The sequence below is a fragment of the Ranitomeya imitator genome, chromosome 4 (genome assembly GCF_032444005.1).
Source record: "Ranitomeya imitator isolate aRanImi1 chromosome 4, aRanImi1.pri, whole genome shotgun sequence".
Classification (NCBI taxonomy): domain Eukaryota; kingdom Metazoa; phylum Chordata; class Amphibia; order Anura; family Dendrobatidae; genus Ranitomeya; species Ranitomeya imitator.
The window spans coordinates 349,860,330-349,874,678 of record NC_091285.1 but is presented as its reverse complement, the minus strand read 5'-3'; the positions used below and the strand labels follow the sequence as shown (position 1 = coordinate 349,874,678).

The following is a 14,349-nucleotide window of genomic DNA, read 5'->3' as shown; positions in this document are numbered from 1 at the left end:
TTGCACAATTGGTGGCTTATGAGAGGGGCCGGTAATTAACATCACAGGTAGACCATAACTATGAGTCAAAATTGATAAAACAAATCCAGAAAATCACCTTGTCTGATTTAGCAAGATTTATTTTTCAAATTATGGTGGAAAATAAGTATTTGGTCATTTACAAAAGTTCATCTCAATATTTTGTTATATATCCTTTGTTGGCAAAGACAGAGGTCAAACATTTTCTGTAAGTCTTCACAAGGTTTGCCCATTCCTCCATGCAGATCTCCTCTAGAACAGTGATTTTTGGGGGGCGACTGTCGCTGGGCAACATGGAGATTCAACTGCCTCCAAAGGTTTTCTATGAGATTGAGATCTAAAGACTGGCTAGGCCACTCCAGGACCTTCATATGCATTTTACGAAGCCACTCCTTCGTTGCCCTGGCAATGTACCCATCCATGTTTCATCTTCAATGCCCTTGCTGATGGAAGGAGGTTTGCACTCAAAATCTCATGATACATGGCCCCATTCATTCTTTCATGTACACAGATCAGTCGTCCTGGTCCCTTTGCAGAGAAACAGCCCCAAAGCATGATGTTGCTACCCCTATGCTTCACAATAGTTATGGTTTTCTTTGGATGCAACTCAGCGTTCTGTCTCCTCCAAACATGACGAGTTTTGTTTCTGTCAAACAGTTCTATTTTGGTTTCATTAGACCATATGACATTCTCCCAAATACTCTTCTGGATAATCCAAATGCTCTCTAGCAAACTTCAGATGGGCCCAGACATGTACTGGCTTAAGCAGGGGGACATGTCTGGCACTTGAGGATCTGAGTCCCTGGTGGCATAGTGTGTTACTGATGGTAGCCTTTGTTACGGTGGTTCCAGCTCTATGCAGGTCATTCACTAGGTCCCCCCATGTGGTTCTGGGATCTTTGCTCACCGTTCTTGTGATCATTTTGACCCCACAGGGTGAGAATTTGCCTGGAGCCCCAGATCGAGAGAGATTATCAGTGTCTTATATGTCTTCTATTTTCTTATTATTACTCCCACAGTTGATTTCATCACACCAAGCTGCTTGCCTATTGCAGATTCAATCTTTCCAGCCTGGTGCAGTGCTACAATTTTGTTTCTGGTGTCCTTCAACAGCTATTTGGTCTTCACCATAGTGGAGTTTGGATTGTGACTGTTTGAGGTTGTAGGGAGGTGTCTTTTATACTGATAACAAGTTCAAACAGGTGCCATTACTACAGGTAATGAGTAGAGGACAGAGGAGCTTCTTAAAGAAGAAGTTACAGATCTTTGAGAGCCAGAAATTTTGCATGTTTTTAGGTGACCAAATACTTATTTTCCACCATAATTTGAAAAATAAATCTTGCCAAATCAGAGAAGGTGATTTTCTGCATTTGTTTTCTCAATTTTGACTCTCATAGTTGTGGTCTACCTATGATTTCAATTACAGGCCTCTCTCATCTTTTTAAGTGGGAACTTGAACAATTGGTGGCTGACTAAATACTTTTTTCTCCCCATTGTTATCATACCAGGGACAGGGACATGACAACAACTTACATGTGAACTATTATTCCATTTGATTACTACCCCTGAGAAAGCCAACTGGGGTGCAGAAAATTACATCAGGTGCTTTGGACTAATTACCATATGTATTCGAGTGTAAGCTGAGTTTTTCCTATTGCCACGACAGCACCCTCACGGGAGAGAGGGGATCCGCCCACCATCTGGACAGGAACCTACAGGATTTAAAGGGGCGGTCCCCCTCACCACTCCAGTTTAGGTTCCTGTCCTAGATGGGAACACAGGTGCTAAAGCATGAAGGTTCTCCTACCCAGGTCCTCAGCCTCTGTGCGGTGTCTGTGGGAATGGCAGAGACGGGGTCGCTGGAAACAGCGTCGGGGGTGTCCTGCTTGCAGACCCCTCCTCGTCTGGCCATGTAGAGCACGTCCCAGGGGTGGGGCAGTGCCGTCCTGGATCGTGGATATACATGCTGGTTCAGCGTTCTCGCCGGCGCTGGTGAACCCGGAAGTAGTTGATACGCTTCCGGGGTAAGCCGGGGGAGGAGAGGCGGCTGTGGAATGAGCTGTGCGGCAAGATGTCCTCAGTAGGGGACACAGAGCACCCTCAGGTAGAGGTGCTGGAGCAACGCAGCAAGAGCGGTAGCGGCCACTCAAGGAGTAGCAGCAGTGTGGTACGGGGGCAGCAGCATACGAGCACCCCATCGTCACGTGCGGATTCATCTCCTCCAAAACCGGTATTCATGGGATCAGCCTTTGGTGAGTGTTAAAGATACACCTGGTGCTGATATGGTCCGTTTTCTTGTGCTTTGTTTTAGGTTAAAAAGTCATCAAAATCTAAGCATAAGCAATGTGCATTATGCACAGTTCCGTTGATAGCTATAATAAGAGGCTTCGCCAGGCTTTCATTTGTCGGACGTTAGAGGAACAGGCTCCCCTTCGTTCATCAGACCTCAGGGCGGTCATCAGGGAAGAAATAAGTTATTCCCTTAGAGGCAGTCGCCATGAAAGATCGGTCAGGGACATATCTCCGGGATCTAGCCCGTCCTTACAAGAGGGTGAATGTTCTCGCTCCTCATCGCCATCCTCCTCGGATGAAGAGGGAAGGCCATGTTTTTCAGTGGAGAATATGGATGTATTGGTCAAAGGGGTTTGGGCAACCATGGGGGTTGCAGAGAACAAACAACCAAGATCTGCGCAAGATATAATGTTTGCGGGCTTGTGTCAAAAAAGTCGTAAGTCATTTCCAGTAGTTGAAACAGTTAAAAACCTTATTAAACGGGAATGGGATAAGCAGGACAAAGGTTTTTTATCGTCATCTGCAAAGAGAAGGTATCCCTTTGATGATAACGACTTAGCTGAATGGATGAAAGTCCCTAAGGTGGACGCGGCCGTGGCTTCTACATCTAAGGCAGGTACTTTGCCACTGGAAGATGTAGGTCTTCTAAAGGATCCGTCAGATAGAAAAGCGGATATGTTTTTGAAAAAGGTTTGGGAGTCATCATCAGGAGCATTCAAACCTGCGATCTCTAGTACTTGCACAGCCAGATCAGTTATGGTCTGGATAACCCAGCTGGAAGAACAGCTGAAATCTAAAGTGCCTAGAGACAAGTTACTAAACTCCCTCTCTCAGATACGTGAGGGTGTAGCGTATTTGGCAGATGCATCAGTAGATTCTCTGAAGCTTGCAGCCAAATCTGCGGGACTCTCGAATGCTGCTCGCCGAGCCCTATGGCTTAAGACCTGGAAAGGGGATGCTCAGGCAAGAGCTAAACTATGAAGACACAAAAGAGAATAGTAAAACCAAAAACACTCAGTTTGAAAAAATGTTGCAGTAATCCGCAAGTGCTAGTAAAAGATGTAAAAAACAGGGTATTTGGTTGATACGTTTTTTGCAAAAAATGTATACTAAGCTGCTCTACCAATCTTCACGGTATACCCTTATCAGAGCAGTCCTAACTAATGTATGCAATCCCTATCTGATGTATTTAAAAACCTGATCATCTGTATATAACCTGTGTGAACAGGGTTCAGAGAGGAAAAATCCATGTGTGCATACAGGGTAGAACAGCTCTTGTGCAGATAGCCCAAGAGGAGTGGTGGAACTCCCCAGTCTTGTAGACACAAGAGAACAATTATGGAAACAGGAACACATGGGCTACTTGCACAGTGAACAAGTCTGTATGATCATGTTCACACACACACACAGCTGAAATCTAAAGTGCCTAGAGACAAGTTACTAAACTCCCTCTCTCAGATACGTGAGGGTGTAGCGTATTTGGCAGATGCATCAGTAGATTCTCTGAAGCTTGCAGCCAAATCTGCGGGACTCTCGAATGCTGCTCGCCGAGCCCTATGGCTTAAGACCTGGAAAGGGGATGCTCAGGCAAGAGCTAAACTATGTATTATTCCGTGTAGGGGTGAGTACTTGTTTGGCCCGGTACTGGATGACATCCTGGCTAAGGCTGAGGATAGGAAGAAAGGTTTTCCTAAAGTATTCAATCCTACCTTTAGAAATACCTTCAAGAGACGCTTCCCATACCGAAGACCTTACTCAAACAGAGATTGGGAGTCGACGGAGCCGAAGAAGAAAGGTTCAGACTTTAATGCCTCATCATCTTCTTCAAGACGTAGGCGACATTACTGTTAAATCAGATCTTCCAGTAGGGGGCAGATTAAAAGATTTCTATACTCAGTGGGCCAGAATAACTTCCAGCAATTGGGTTCTGGGTATAGTTGGGTCAGGATTAAAATTAGAATTCCGGGAAAGACCTTCTGATTTCTATATATTGACTGCCCCTGATTCCTTAGATCAACAAAAGGCCATGGAAAAAGAGGTTCAGATGTTGAGACTGTTGAGACAGAAGGAGGTTATTGTAGAGGTTCCAAAAGATCAGGAGGGGGAAGGGTTCTATTCCCCTTTATTTTTAATCTCCAAACCTGATGGAACCTTTCGAACCATCATAAATTTACGGAAGCTGAACAAATATCTACAATACCATGCCTTTAAAATGGAATCAATTAAAACAGCGACTAAACTTCTTTTTCCCAGATGTTATATGACAGTCCTGGATTTAAAAGATGCGTATTACCATCTGCCCATTCACAAGGATCAACCATTCCTCAGAATGGTGGTGCGCTTAAACGATCAGTTCAGACACTTTCAGTTTACTGCAATGCCATTTGGACTATCTATGGCACCAAGGGTGTTTACTAAGATCATTGCAGAAGTGATGGCCTATGTCAGAGAACAGGATACTTTAATTATACCCTACTTGGATGACTTCCTAGTAGTGGGAAATTCATTTTTCCAATGTAAAAGTCGCCTAAACGAAATAATATCTTCCCTACAGGACCTGGGTTGGCTGGTCAATCTAGAAAAGTCAAAATTAGAACCATCAACGAGTCAGACTTTCCTGGGTATTCGGCTAAATTCGGAGAATCAGCTATGTTTCCTTCCAGAAGAAAAGAAGCAGAGAATTATGCACAAAGTCAAGACTGTGATAAAAAAACAGATCTGACCTTGAGAGACGCAATGTCCCTTTTGGGATCATTAACATCTTGCATACCGGCCGTTCAGTGGGCTCAATTCCACACTCGCATATTGCAAGCTCAAGTCCTGGAGGCAGAAAGGAGTCTTCAACGTCACCTAGGCGGAAGACTCAGGCTATCCACCGCCACTCTGTGCAGTCTGGGATGGTAGCTAAATATGGAACATTTGGCAAAAGGGGTACATTGGGGAATAGTACCAGACAACACGGTTACAACCGATGCCAGTCCAATAGGATGGGGAGCTCACATAGATGTTTGGACTCAAGGGCAATGGTCTTTCTTAGAGACCCAAGAGTCCTCAAATTGGAAGGCGCTTACGGCAGTAAAAAATATCCTACTCAGGTGGCTACTATTCCTGCGGGATTCGCATGTAAGGGTCCAGTCAGACAAATGCAACAGTAGTAGCATATCTCAACCATCAGGGAGGGACAAGGTCAAGGTCTCTAATGAACACCACCACAGACATACTCGAGATAGCCGAAGCTCACTTTCGCTCTCTTTCAGCTGTTCACATTCGAGGAGAACACAACACAGAGGCAGATTACGTCAGGGAGAATGGGCTTTAAGTCGGCTAGTGTTCAAACATAGTGGGGGTTACCCGATATAGAACTGTTTGCGACGAGGGAAAACAGACAGACCAGGAAGTTTGCATCCCTTCGGGTAGCAGACAAACCTTGTATAATAGACTTCCTTCAGATTCATTGGGATTACCCTCTAGCATATGCATTTCCCCCAATATGTCTGATCCCTCTAGTTCTCAGGAAGATCAGGGAGGAGAGGGCGAGAGTGATCCTAATTGCCCCCTTCTGGCCCAGGAGGACATGGTTTTCCTTACTCAGGGCAATGTCAGTGACCGACCCCTGGGTGTTGCCTGTGAGTCCGGAACCTCTTTCTCAGGGTCCATTCCGTTACCCCAATGTGGAATCTCTGCATTTGACGGCATGGAATTTGAGAGGGAGTTATTAAAGAGGAAAGGGTTTTCAGATGCTTTAATATCTACCCTTTTAAGTAGCCGAAAAGAAGTTACTACTAAAATCTACTCTAGGATCTGGAAGAAGTTCCTTGCCTTTTACCAACATCCTTTTACGGACAAAATTCCAATTCCGGCTATTCTGGAGTTCTTACAGAAGGGCCGAGAATTGGGTTTGACGGTAAATACCCTTAGAGTTCAAATATCAGCCCTGGGGGCATTATATAACAGCAATGTGGCGGGAAATAGATGGGTATCTAGATTCATTAAAGCTACTGAACGTAGTAACCCCGTTCATGTTGCTAGATTGCCACCATGGGATCTAAATTTGGTTTTGGATGCTTTAGCAGAACCCTCCTTTGAGCCGTTAGATTGTCTCCATTAAATATTTAACTTTAAAAACAGCCTTTCTAGTGGCCCGACTTCTGCTAGAAGAGTGAGTGATTTGCAAGCATTGTCGATAGACCCCCCTTATCTAATTGTCTTTCAGGATAGGATAGTGTTAAAACCAGATCCAGCATATCTACCAAAGGTAGCTTCTAAATTTCACAGAAGTCAGGAAATATATTTACCATCATTTTGTGACAATCCAGTTTTGGCAGAAGAGCAGAAATGTCATATGCTAGATGTTAGAAGAACAGTGTTAGAATACTTGCGCAAAACAGAACCTTGGAGGCAGAGTAGGGCTCTGTTTGTTTCCTTTCAGAATCCAAGGAAAGGGGCGAGTGTAACGAAAGGGTCTATCGCCAGATGGATAAGAGATACAATATGTCTTGTCTATGTTGCCAAAGGTCAAATACCACCAGACGGCATCAAGGCCCACTCCACTCGAGCCATGGCCTCATCCTGGGCGGAGAGAACGGACGTCTCCATAGACGTGATATGTAAGGCGGCAACGTGGTCATCCCCTTCCACCTTTTATAAACATTACCATCTTGATCTATCATCTAAGGCCAATTTAAACTTTGGCCGTTCAGTACTTAGTGCTGTAGTCTTTTAAAGTCTCTCGTAAGGGTGCTGTTGTGGCGATAGGAAAACCAGTTTTTACTTACGGGTAATAGGATTTTACAGAGTCCACGACAGCACCCGCACATTTTCCCCTGTAATCACTGGTTTCCTGCACTCCATTGGAAGGTGTGCCTTTAATTATCACTCTTTAGAAGGTGATGGTATTTAGTAATGTTTAAGTATATATGATTGTGTACTAACTCAATGGCGGTGTCCCTTATACTCTGAAACACAAACTGGAGTGGTGAGGGGGACTGCCCCTTTAAATCCTGTAGGTTCCTGTCCAGATGGTGGGCGGATCCCCTCTCTCCCGTAAGGGTGCTATCGTGGACTCTGTAAAATCCTATTACCGGTAAGTAAAAACCGGTTTTCAGCACATTTTTTTGTGCTGAAAGCGCCCTCCTCGACTTATACTTGAATGAGGTGTCCAGAAGTAGGAGGGGGAATGGCAGCGGGTCACAGGAGGCAGGAGTTGGCTGCTGCTGCTTAATCCTGTGTCCTCTGCTAAAGAGAAATGAATATTCACTGCGCTGGCAGTGAATATTCATTTCTCTGTAATAGCACGCACAGTGTCAGCCTCAGCAGCCAGCTCCTGCAGCTGCTGGGCAGTCATTGTGCCCTCTACTTAAAATAAATGAATATTCACCTCTCTCCACTCCTATGGGCATGGAGAGAGGTGAATATTAATTTCTCTTAAGTAGCGCCTCCAAGCACATAGTTCTGGCATGGGGAGCGGTTAGTATTCCGGCACCTGTCCTCTGCTTGTGAGCAGCGCATGACGTACCTGCCATGCGCTGCTTACAAGCATAAAGCAGCTGCTGGCACTGGAACTAGACGATGCGAGGTGAGCGCAGGACGATATGTATAATAGTTTATTTTGTTACTGTTTTTGATGGTGGCCAATCATACCAGAATAGGGATGAGGTCATGCATACAAGGATAGGGATGGAGCCATGCATACAATGATAGGGATGGAGCCATGCATTCAATGATAGGGATGGAGCCATGCATTCAAGGGTAGGGATGGTGCAATGCATTCAAGGGTAAGGATGGGACCATGTATACAAGGATAGGGATGAAGCCATGCATACAAGGATAGGGATGAAGCCATGCATACAAAGATAGGTAATGGGGGCCATGCATACATGGATAGGGATGGAGCCATGCATATAAGGATAGGGATGGAGTCATGCACTCAAGGATAGGGATGGGGCCATGCATTCAGGGATAGAAATGGAGCCATGCATACAAGGATAGGGATGGGGGCCAATCATACCAGGATAAGTTTAGAGCCATGTATAAAAGGGTTGGGATGGAGCCATGCAATCAAGGATAGAGATGGGAAAATCACACCAGGATAGGGATGAGGAGCCATGCATACAAGGATAGGGATGAAGAGCCATGCAGACAAGGATAGGGATGAGGAGCCATGCATACAAGGATAGGGATGTGGAGCAATGCATACCAGAATAGGGATATGTGGACAACGCATACCAGGATAGGAATGAGGAGCCATGCATAGCAGGATGGGGATGAGGAACCATGCAAACCAGGATAGGGATGAGGAGCCATGCATGCAAGGATATGGATGAGGAGCCATGCATACCAGGATCTCTATCTTGGTATGCATGGCTCCTCGTCCCTATCCTTGCATGGATAGGGATGAGGAGGCCGTGCATACCAGGAAGGGGATGAGGGGACAATGCATACCAGGCTTAAACTCAAGTCAATAAGTTTTCCCAGTTTTTTGCGGTAAAATTAGGTGCCTTGGCTCATACCCGAGTATATATGCTAATCAAAATTTGAAATATTGAAATTTCAAACAAAAGTCAGTTTGATGAACATATAGAGAGCGGTACAGTAATGAGTACCTGCAGTCAACAGTGAGACATGGTTGAGGCTCCTTGCAAGCTCGGAGCTGTATTTCAACAAATAAAGTTGAGGGCTAGACACGATTAATTGTGTCTGTCTGCCATGCTGAGAGATGCATGCAGATAGGTACCCATCATGCAATCACATCAGGGAGGCATATGAGTGGCTTCAAATTTATTTGGCAGCAGGACATTGGCTCCAAACATGGAGCCAATGTCATTAAGAACTATATTCAGTGTAAAGAAGAATTTTGAGTCCTGGAAATGATTTGGGCTACATGGAGCCCTCAACATCATCAAGTCTGTGTGAGATTAGGAGAAGAGATAGAAGAATTTGCACTATCCTTTGGAGCGCCCTCAGACTCAGGGTCGCGGGTAACTCGGTACCGGTCCTCTATGTCTCAGTTCTAGGGTTGTCACGGTGGCTGGACCCGGTCCGTGACCCTGCTAAGGGGCGTCCAATGAAAGGGTGATGTAAGTTTGTCAAGGATTCGTGACGCTACCTGTGGTATTCGGTCAGGGTGACCGACGCTGCTAAGGGGTCCACTGGGGTGATGTAATAGCAGCTAGATGGAATACCTTCCCACAGGTGAAGTGCTTCCCCAGGACTTCCCAGTAGTGTAGGTGGCGATGATGTGAGACGCGGTCAATAACGAGGACACAAGGTTGCAGTCTCTTTACCTTTTTACTGAAGACTTCGGGATCCGCAATCCAGAGCACTGCTAACAGGGCTGGCTGAGACCGGCCGGTCCAAAGGCACATCCAGAGTTCCCTTTGCAGGTGGAAATCAGTGCCTACCAACTAGCGCCTGTGTGTTGTAGTTCTTCCCTGCTGAGCATTCGGGATAGTTCTCACAACTTTCATATTCGTTTTTTCTCTCTCTCCGTCCCCCAAGTATATCTGGCTAGGACGCACCCGTTTGACGGGAAGGCTCGGAGCTATTCTAGGACCCTAGAGACGCCCCTCTCCACGTTTGCCCCCTATGTCGTCTTAGGTGATGTATGGTAGACAGCCAACCTATAATCAACTGTCCTGCCGCTGTTTGAAGTAGTGCTTGGAGTCACGTTGCTTCCTCGGCGTTCCAGCCAACGGCTACGCGCCTCAGTAGGATGTTGCCGATCTCGGGGCACGACTCCTACTGGCTCTCCTTTGTGCTGTGATCTCGTTTCTCACTCCTCCACAATATCCTTCGCTTCGTGTCCTTTCTTAGGATGCCGCCGCAAGGTAGTGCAGGCGCGGCTCCTTCACGTTCTGTCCTTCTGCTAGGTACCTGCCAGGAACCCACCCCTGACAGGTCCTCCCTGGAGCTCTCCCAGGCTGCATTCTGTTCTAACTTCCTATCCAACCCCCAGTTTTAGCAGAGTGTGAGGAGTGGCCTAATACATAGTGCCTTTTGCTCCCCCTGGTGGCCGGAGTGAAGTGTAATGTGTGACTGTGATACCTGGTCAGGTGAACTCCTTTAGTGCAATCAAACATAACATCACTCCCCTTAGTGGCAGAGCACCATTACTGCAACGACCAGGACTCTGGGGCGCTGCACCTACATCCAGCAATCTGTGGTTATTTCTCAAAGATGTTTGGAACAATCTTCCTGCTATGCAAGTGTATCTAGAAAAATTAATGTTTTGATGCTGTTTTGAAGGCAAAGAGTCACAACAAATATTGATTTAATTTAGATTTTTCTCATTTTCACTCACTTTTCATTTTGTTAATTGATAAAACAATACTATTGATGCATTAAGCATTCTTTTTACACATGCTTACAGCTTTTGCACAGTGATGTGTATATTTACAGTAAACTTGTTTTATCTCTATAACATTTGGAACTAAAAACATGTTTGTTATGAATTGAACATGACAGAAAATAGTTTTTTTTATTATTGCAATAATACTAAAAAAGGCAGTCATTGCATCAATTTAATACATTAAACAATATACTTTGTATTTAAATGCAAATACATTTTCACTTTTCATATAATTTCTAATCCTTTTCTCTTCACATTTTAAGGTAATAAATGCCAAGAAAAAAGGAAAAAAGAAAAAGTATTTGAATTCAGGAACTGTAAGTAACATATATGGTCTCATTAGAATATAGCATAATAAGAATATTTTACTTTTTCTTTGTGTGTGTCAATGATATTCATTATCAGTTAGCAGAAGGAGACTTTGTGGAATTTATTGCAAGGCTGCAATAATCACAATTCCTGCAATTTTTCACCAAAACTCCTAGTGTGAAAGTAGTCTTAGGCAATACAAAGCATAGAAGTCTTAAATGGGGATAAAAATCAAGGCCAAAACAATTTCCATATCAACATCTGTATTAAAATAAAATGTGACAAATTTACAAGTATTCATTTCATTTCATTATAGAATATTCTAATGCAAATGATCTTTGACAACTCAAGTACAAACTTTTCCACTTTTACTTTCATTTTAGGTAATGAAATGTAAATTAGAATAAGAACAGATTGCAGCTCCTTTTTTACATAAATGTCCTGTTAAATATGCTCTTGAAAGATTGTAATATTATCTACTTGCCTTCCTTATATTTTTACTTTGCCAACAACCCTTTTACACTGTTTAAAATTAGAGATGAGCGAATCTTTTGAATTTAAATTAATTATTTTCACCAAGTTAAAAAATAAATTCTCAGTGATTTGCTAGTACTTCAACTTCCCTATGAAGATGTGAATAACACTCTGAAATCAGCTGTGTACAGTTCCAGGAGCCCTCAATCTCTTTAAAGGGAAGGTGCCATCAAAAAAATTTTTTTTTCAGAAATTGTAAAAATGTAAAGAATTAATGATTACATTTTCTTAAAAAATATTATCATTTGTTTATAATTTAGTGAAAAATAATTTGAAAAGTTTTGGAATTTCCACTTTTCAACACTAGGGGGAGCAGCTGCTGAAATTTCAGAAAAACCTAGTGTACAAATAGCTCACATTACTGCACTGCAGTAATTATGGGCGGAGTCTGCTAACGTGTGTGATGTCACTCCTCTCCTCCCCTTCTGGGTGTTTGCTAAGGGATTAGAGAGGATGATATTCAGGAACCCAGTGAGCAGCCATTTTGTTGGTGACTGCAGAGTATGGCTGCCGTCACACTATCAGTATTTGGTCAGTATTTTACCTCAGTATTTGTAAGCCAAAACCAGGAGTGGAACAAATAGAGGAAAAGTATAATAGAAACATATGCACCACTTCTGCATTTATCACCCACTCCTGGTTTTGGCTACAAATACTGAGGTAAAATACTGACCAAATAATGATAGTGTGAAGGCAGCCTTATACTGACAAGTAGACAGTCACCAAGGATGGCAGGCAGCAAAAGGATTCTGGGAGATATGTGGTGGAGGGAGCAGGGTGACAGCAGCACAGAGTATTTCAGGAGAGCAGTGTGCTGGTCTATAGGGGCCCCCTGTTTGGTGCGCGGAGCAGCCAGGGATTGTACATAGAGCGCTGTCTTTTATACACATGGATGGACCGTCTGCTCCACAGAAATCCAGGAAACATTTCTGCGGATTGATGGCCTGGTCTGATCCAGACTTTGCATGCAGACCCCATTCCCCTCCTCAGATCCTGTCTTCTCCATCCTGTCCTGGCAATGTGTGAAAGCGAGGCGACAGGCGCAGTCCGGGGTGACGCTGGGAAGGAAATGTAGCCATATAGTAACGATAAAAATGAGACCCCTCTCTTCAGCTGCCTCACCAGCCCTGACTGCACCTAACTGGAGGTCATGCTTTACCCTCTATTACCCCAGACCCGCGTGCAGGTGCTCAGCCAGAACCACCATAGAATGGGTCCGCTTTCTGACGATAATACTGCCATAGTATTCTCGCATAATACCGCCATATAGATCACACACAATACTATCAAATAGATCACACAATACTGTCATACAGTTCTCACATAATACCACCATATAGATCACACATAATACCGCCAGTGTTCTCACATACCGCCATATAGATCACACATAATACCGCCAGTGTTCTCACATACCGCCATATAGATCACACATAATACCGCCAGTGTTCTCACATACCACCATATAGATCACACATAATACCGCCAGTGTTCTCACATACCACCATATGCTTCTCACATAATACCGCCATATAGATCACCCATAATGCCGCCACATAGATCTCACATGTATTGTAAATAAAGACTCGGCCAGAATAAAGTCCTTTATTAATCTTTTTTATACCATACCGAACGCATAATCCTCGACTCCCTCATCTCCCACAACAAAAATAATAAACCACAATGGGGAAAGACACGCAGGGGGGAGAGGAGTGCATAGGAGAGGATTAGATACTGACTGCTGAGCCGTGTATCTAATCCTGTCCTGTGTGATACTGTGCTGCGCCGTGTATCTAATCCTATCTTGTGTGATACTGTACACAGGACAGGATTAGCTACACAAGACTAGATTAGCTACACAGGACAGAGGTAGCAGTGGTAGATGGTATATAGAGGCAGGCAGCAGTCGTAGATGGTATATAGAGGCAGGCAGCAGTGGTAGATGGTATATAGAGGCAGGCAGCAGTGGTAGGTGGTATATAGAGGCAGGCAGCAGTCGTAGATGGTATATAGAGGCAGGCAGCAGTCGTAGATGGTATATAGAGGCAGGCAGCAGTGGTAGATGGTATATAGAGACAGGCAGCAGTGGTAGATGGTATATAGAGGCAGGCAGCAGTGGTAGGTGGTATACAGAGGCAGGTAGCGGTGGTATACAGAGGCAGGTAGCGGTGGTATATAGGGGCAGGTAGCAGTGGTATATAGGGGCAGGTAGCAGTGGTATATAGGGGCAGGTAGCAGTGGTATATAGTGGCTGGTAGCAGTGGTATATAGTGGCTGGTAGCAGTGGTATATAGTGGCGGTATATAGTGGCTGGTAGCGGTGGTATATAGTGGCTGGTAGCGGTGGTATATAGTGGCTGGTAGCAGTGGTATATAGGGGCAGGTGGCAGTGGTATATAGGGGCAGGTAGCAGTGGTATATAGGGGCAGGTAGCAGTGGTATATAGGGGCAGGTAGCAGTGGTATATAGTGGCAGGTAGCAGTGGTATATAGGGGCTAGTAGCAGTGGTATATAGGGGCTAGTAGCAGTGGTATATAGGGGCTGGTAGCAGTGGTATATAGTGGCTGGTAGCAGTGGTATATAGTGGCTGGTAGCAGTGGTATATAGGGGCTAGTAGCAGTGGTATATAGGGGATAGTAGCAGTGGTATATAGTGGCTGGTAGCAGTGGTATATAGGGGCTGGTATCAGTGGTATATAGGAGCAGGTAGCAGTGGTATATAGGAGCAGGTAGCAGTGGTATATAGGGGCTAGTAGCAGTGGTATATAGGGGCTGGTAGCAGTGGTAGATGCATAAGAAAATAAAAACTCTGTACTTACCTTCAGTCCTCTCCCAGGAAGTGCTGAGTCAT

General features: G+C 44.5%; 1 protein-coding gene across 2 annotated transcripts in view; it reads left to right on the top strand.

Moving 5' to 3' along the window:
• CPNE8 (copine 8) overlaps window positions 1–14,349 on the top strand; it is a 545,271-nt gene that overhangs the window by 423,768 nt on the left and 107,154 nt on the right. For both annotated transcript variants that reach the window (XM_069764995.1, XM_069764997.1), the window contains exon 12: window positions 10,921–10,974. In XM_069764995.1, the coding sequence (XP_069621096.1) occupies window positions 10,921–10,974 (54 nt within the window). The remainder of the gene's footprint in view (window positions 1–10,920; window positions 10,975–14,349) is intronic.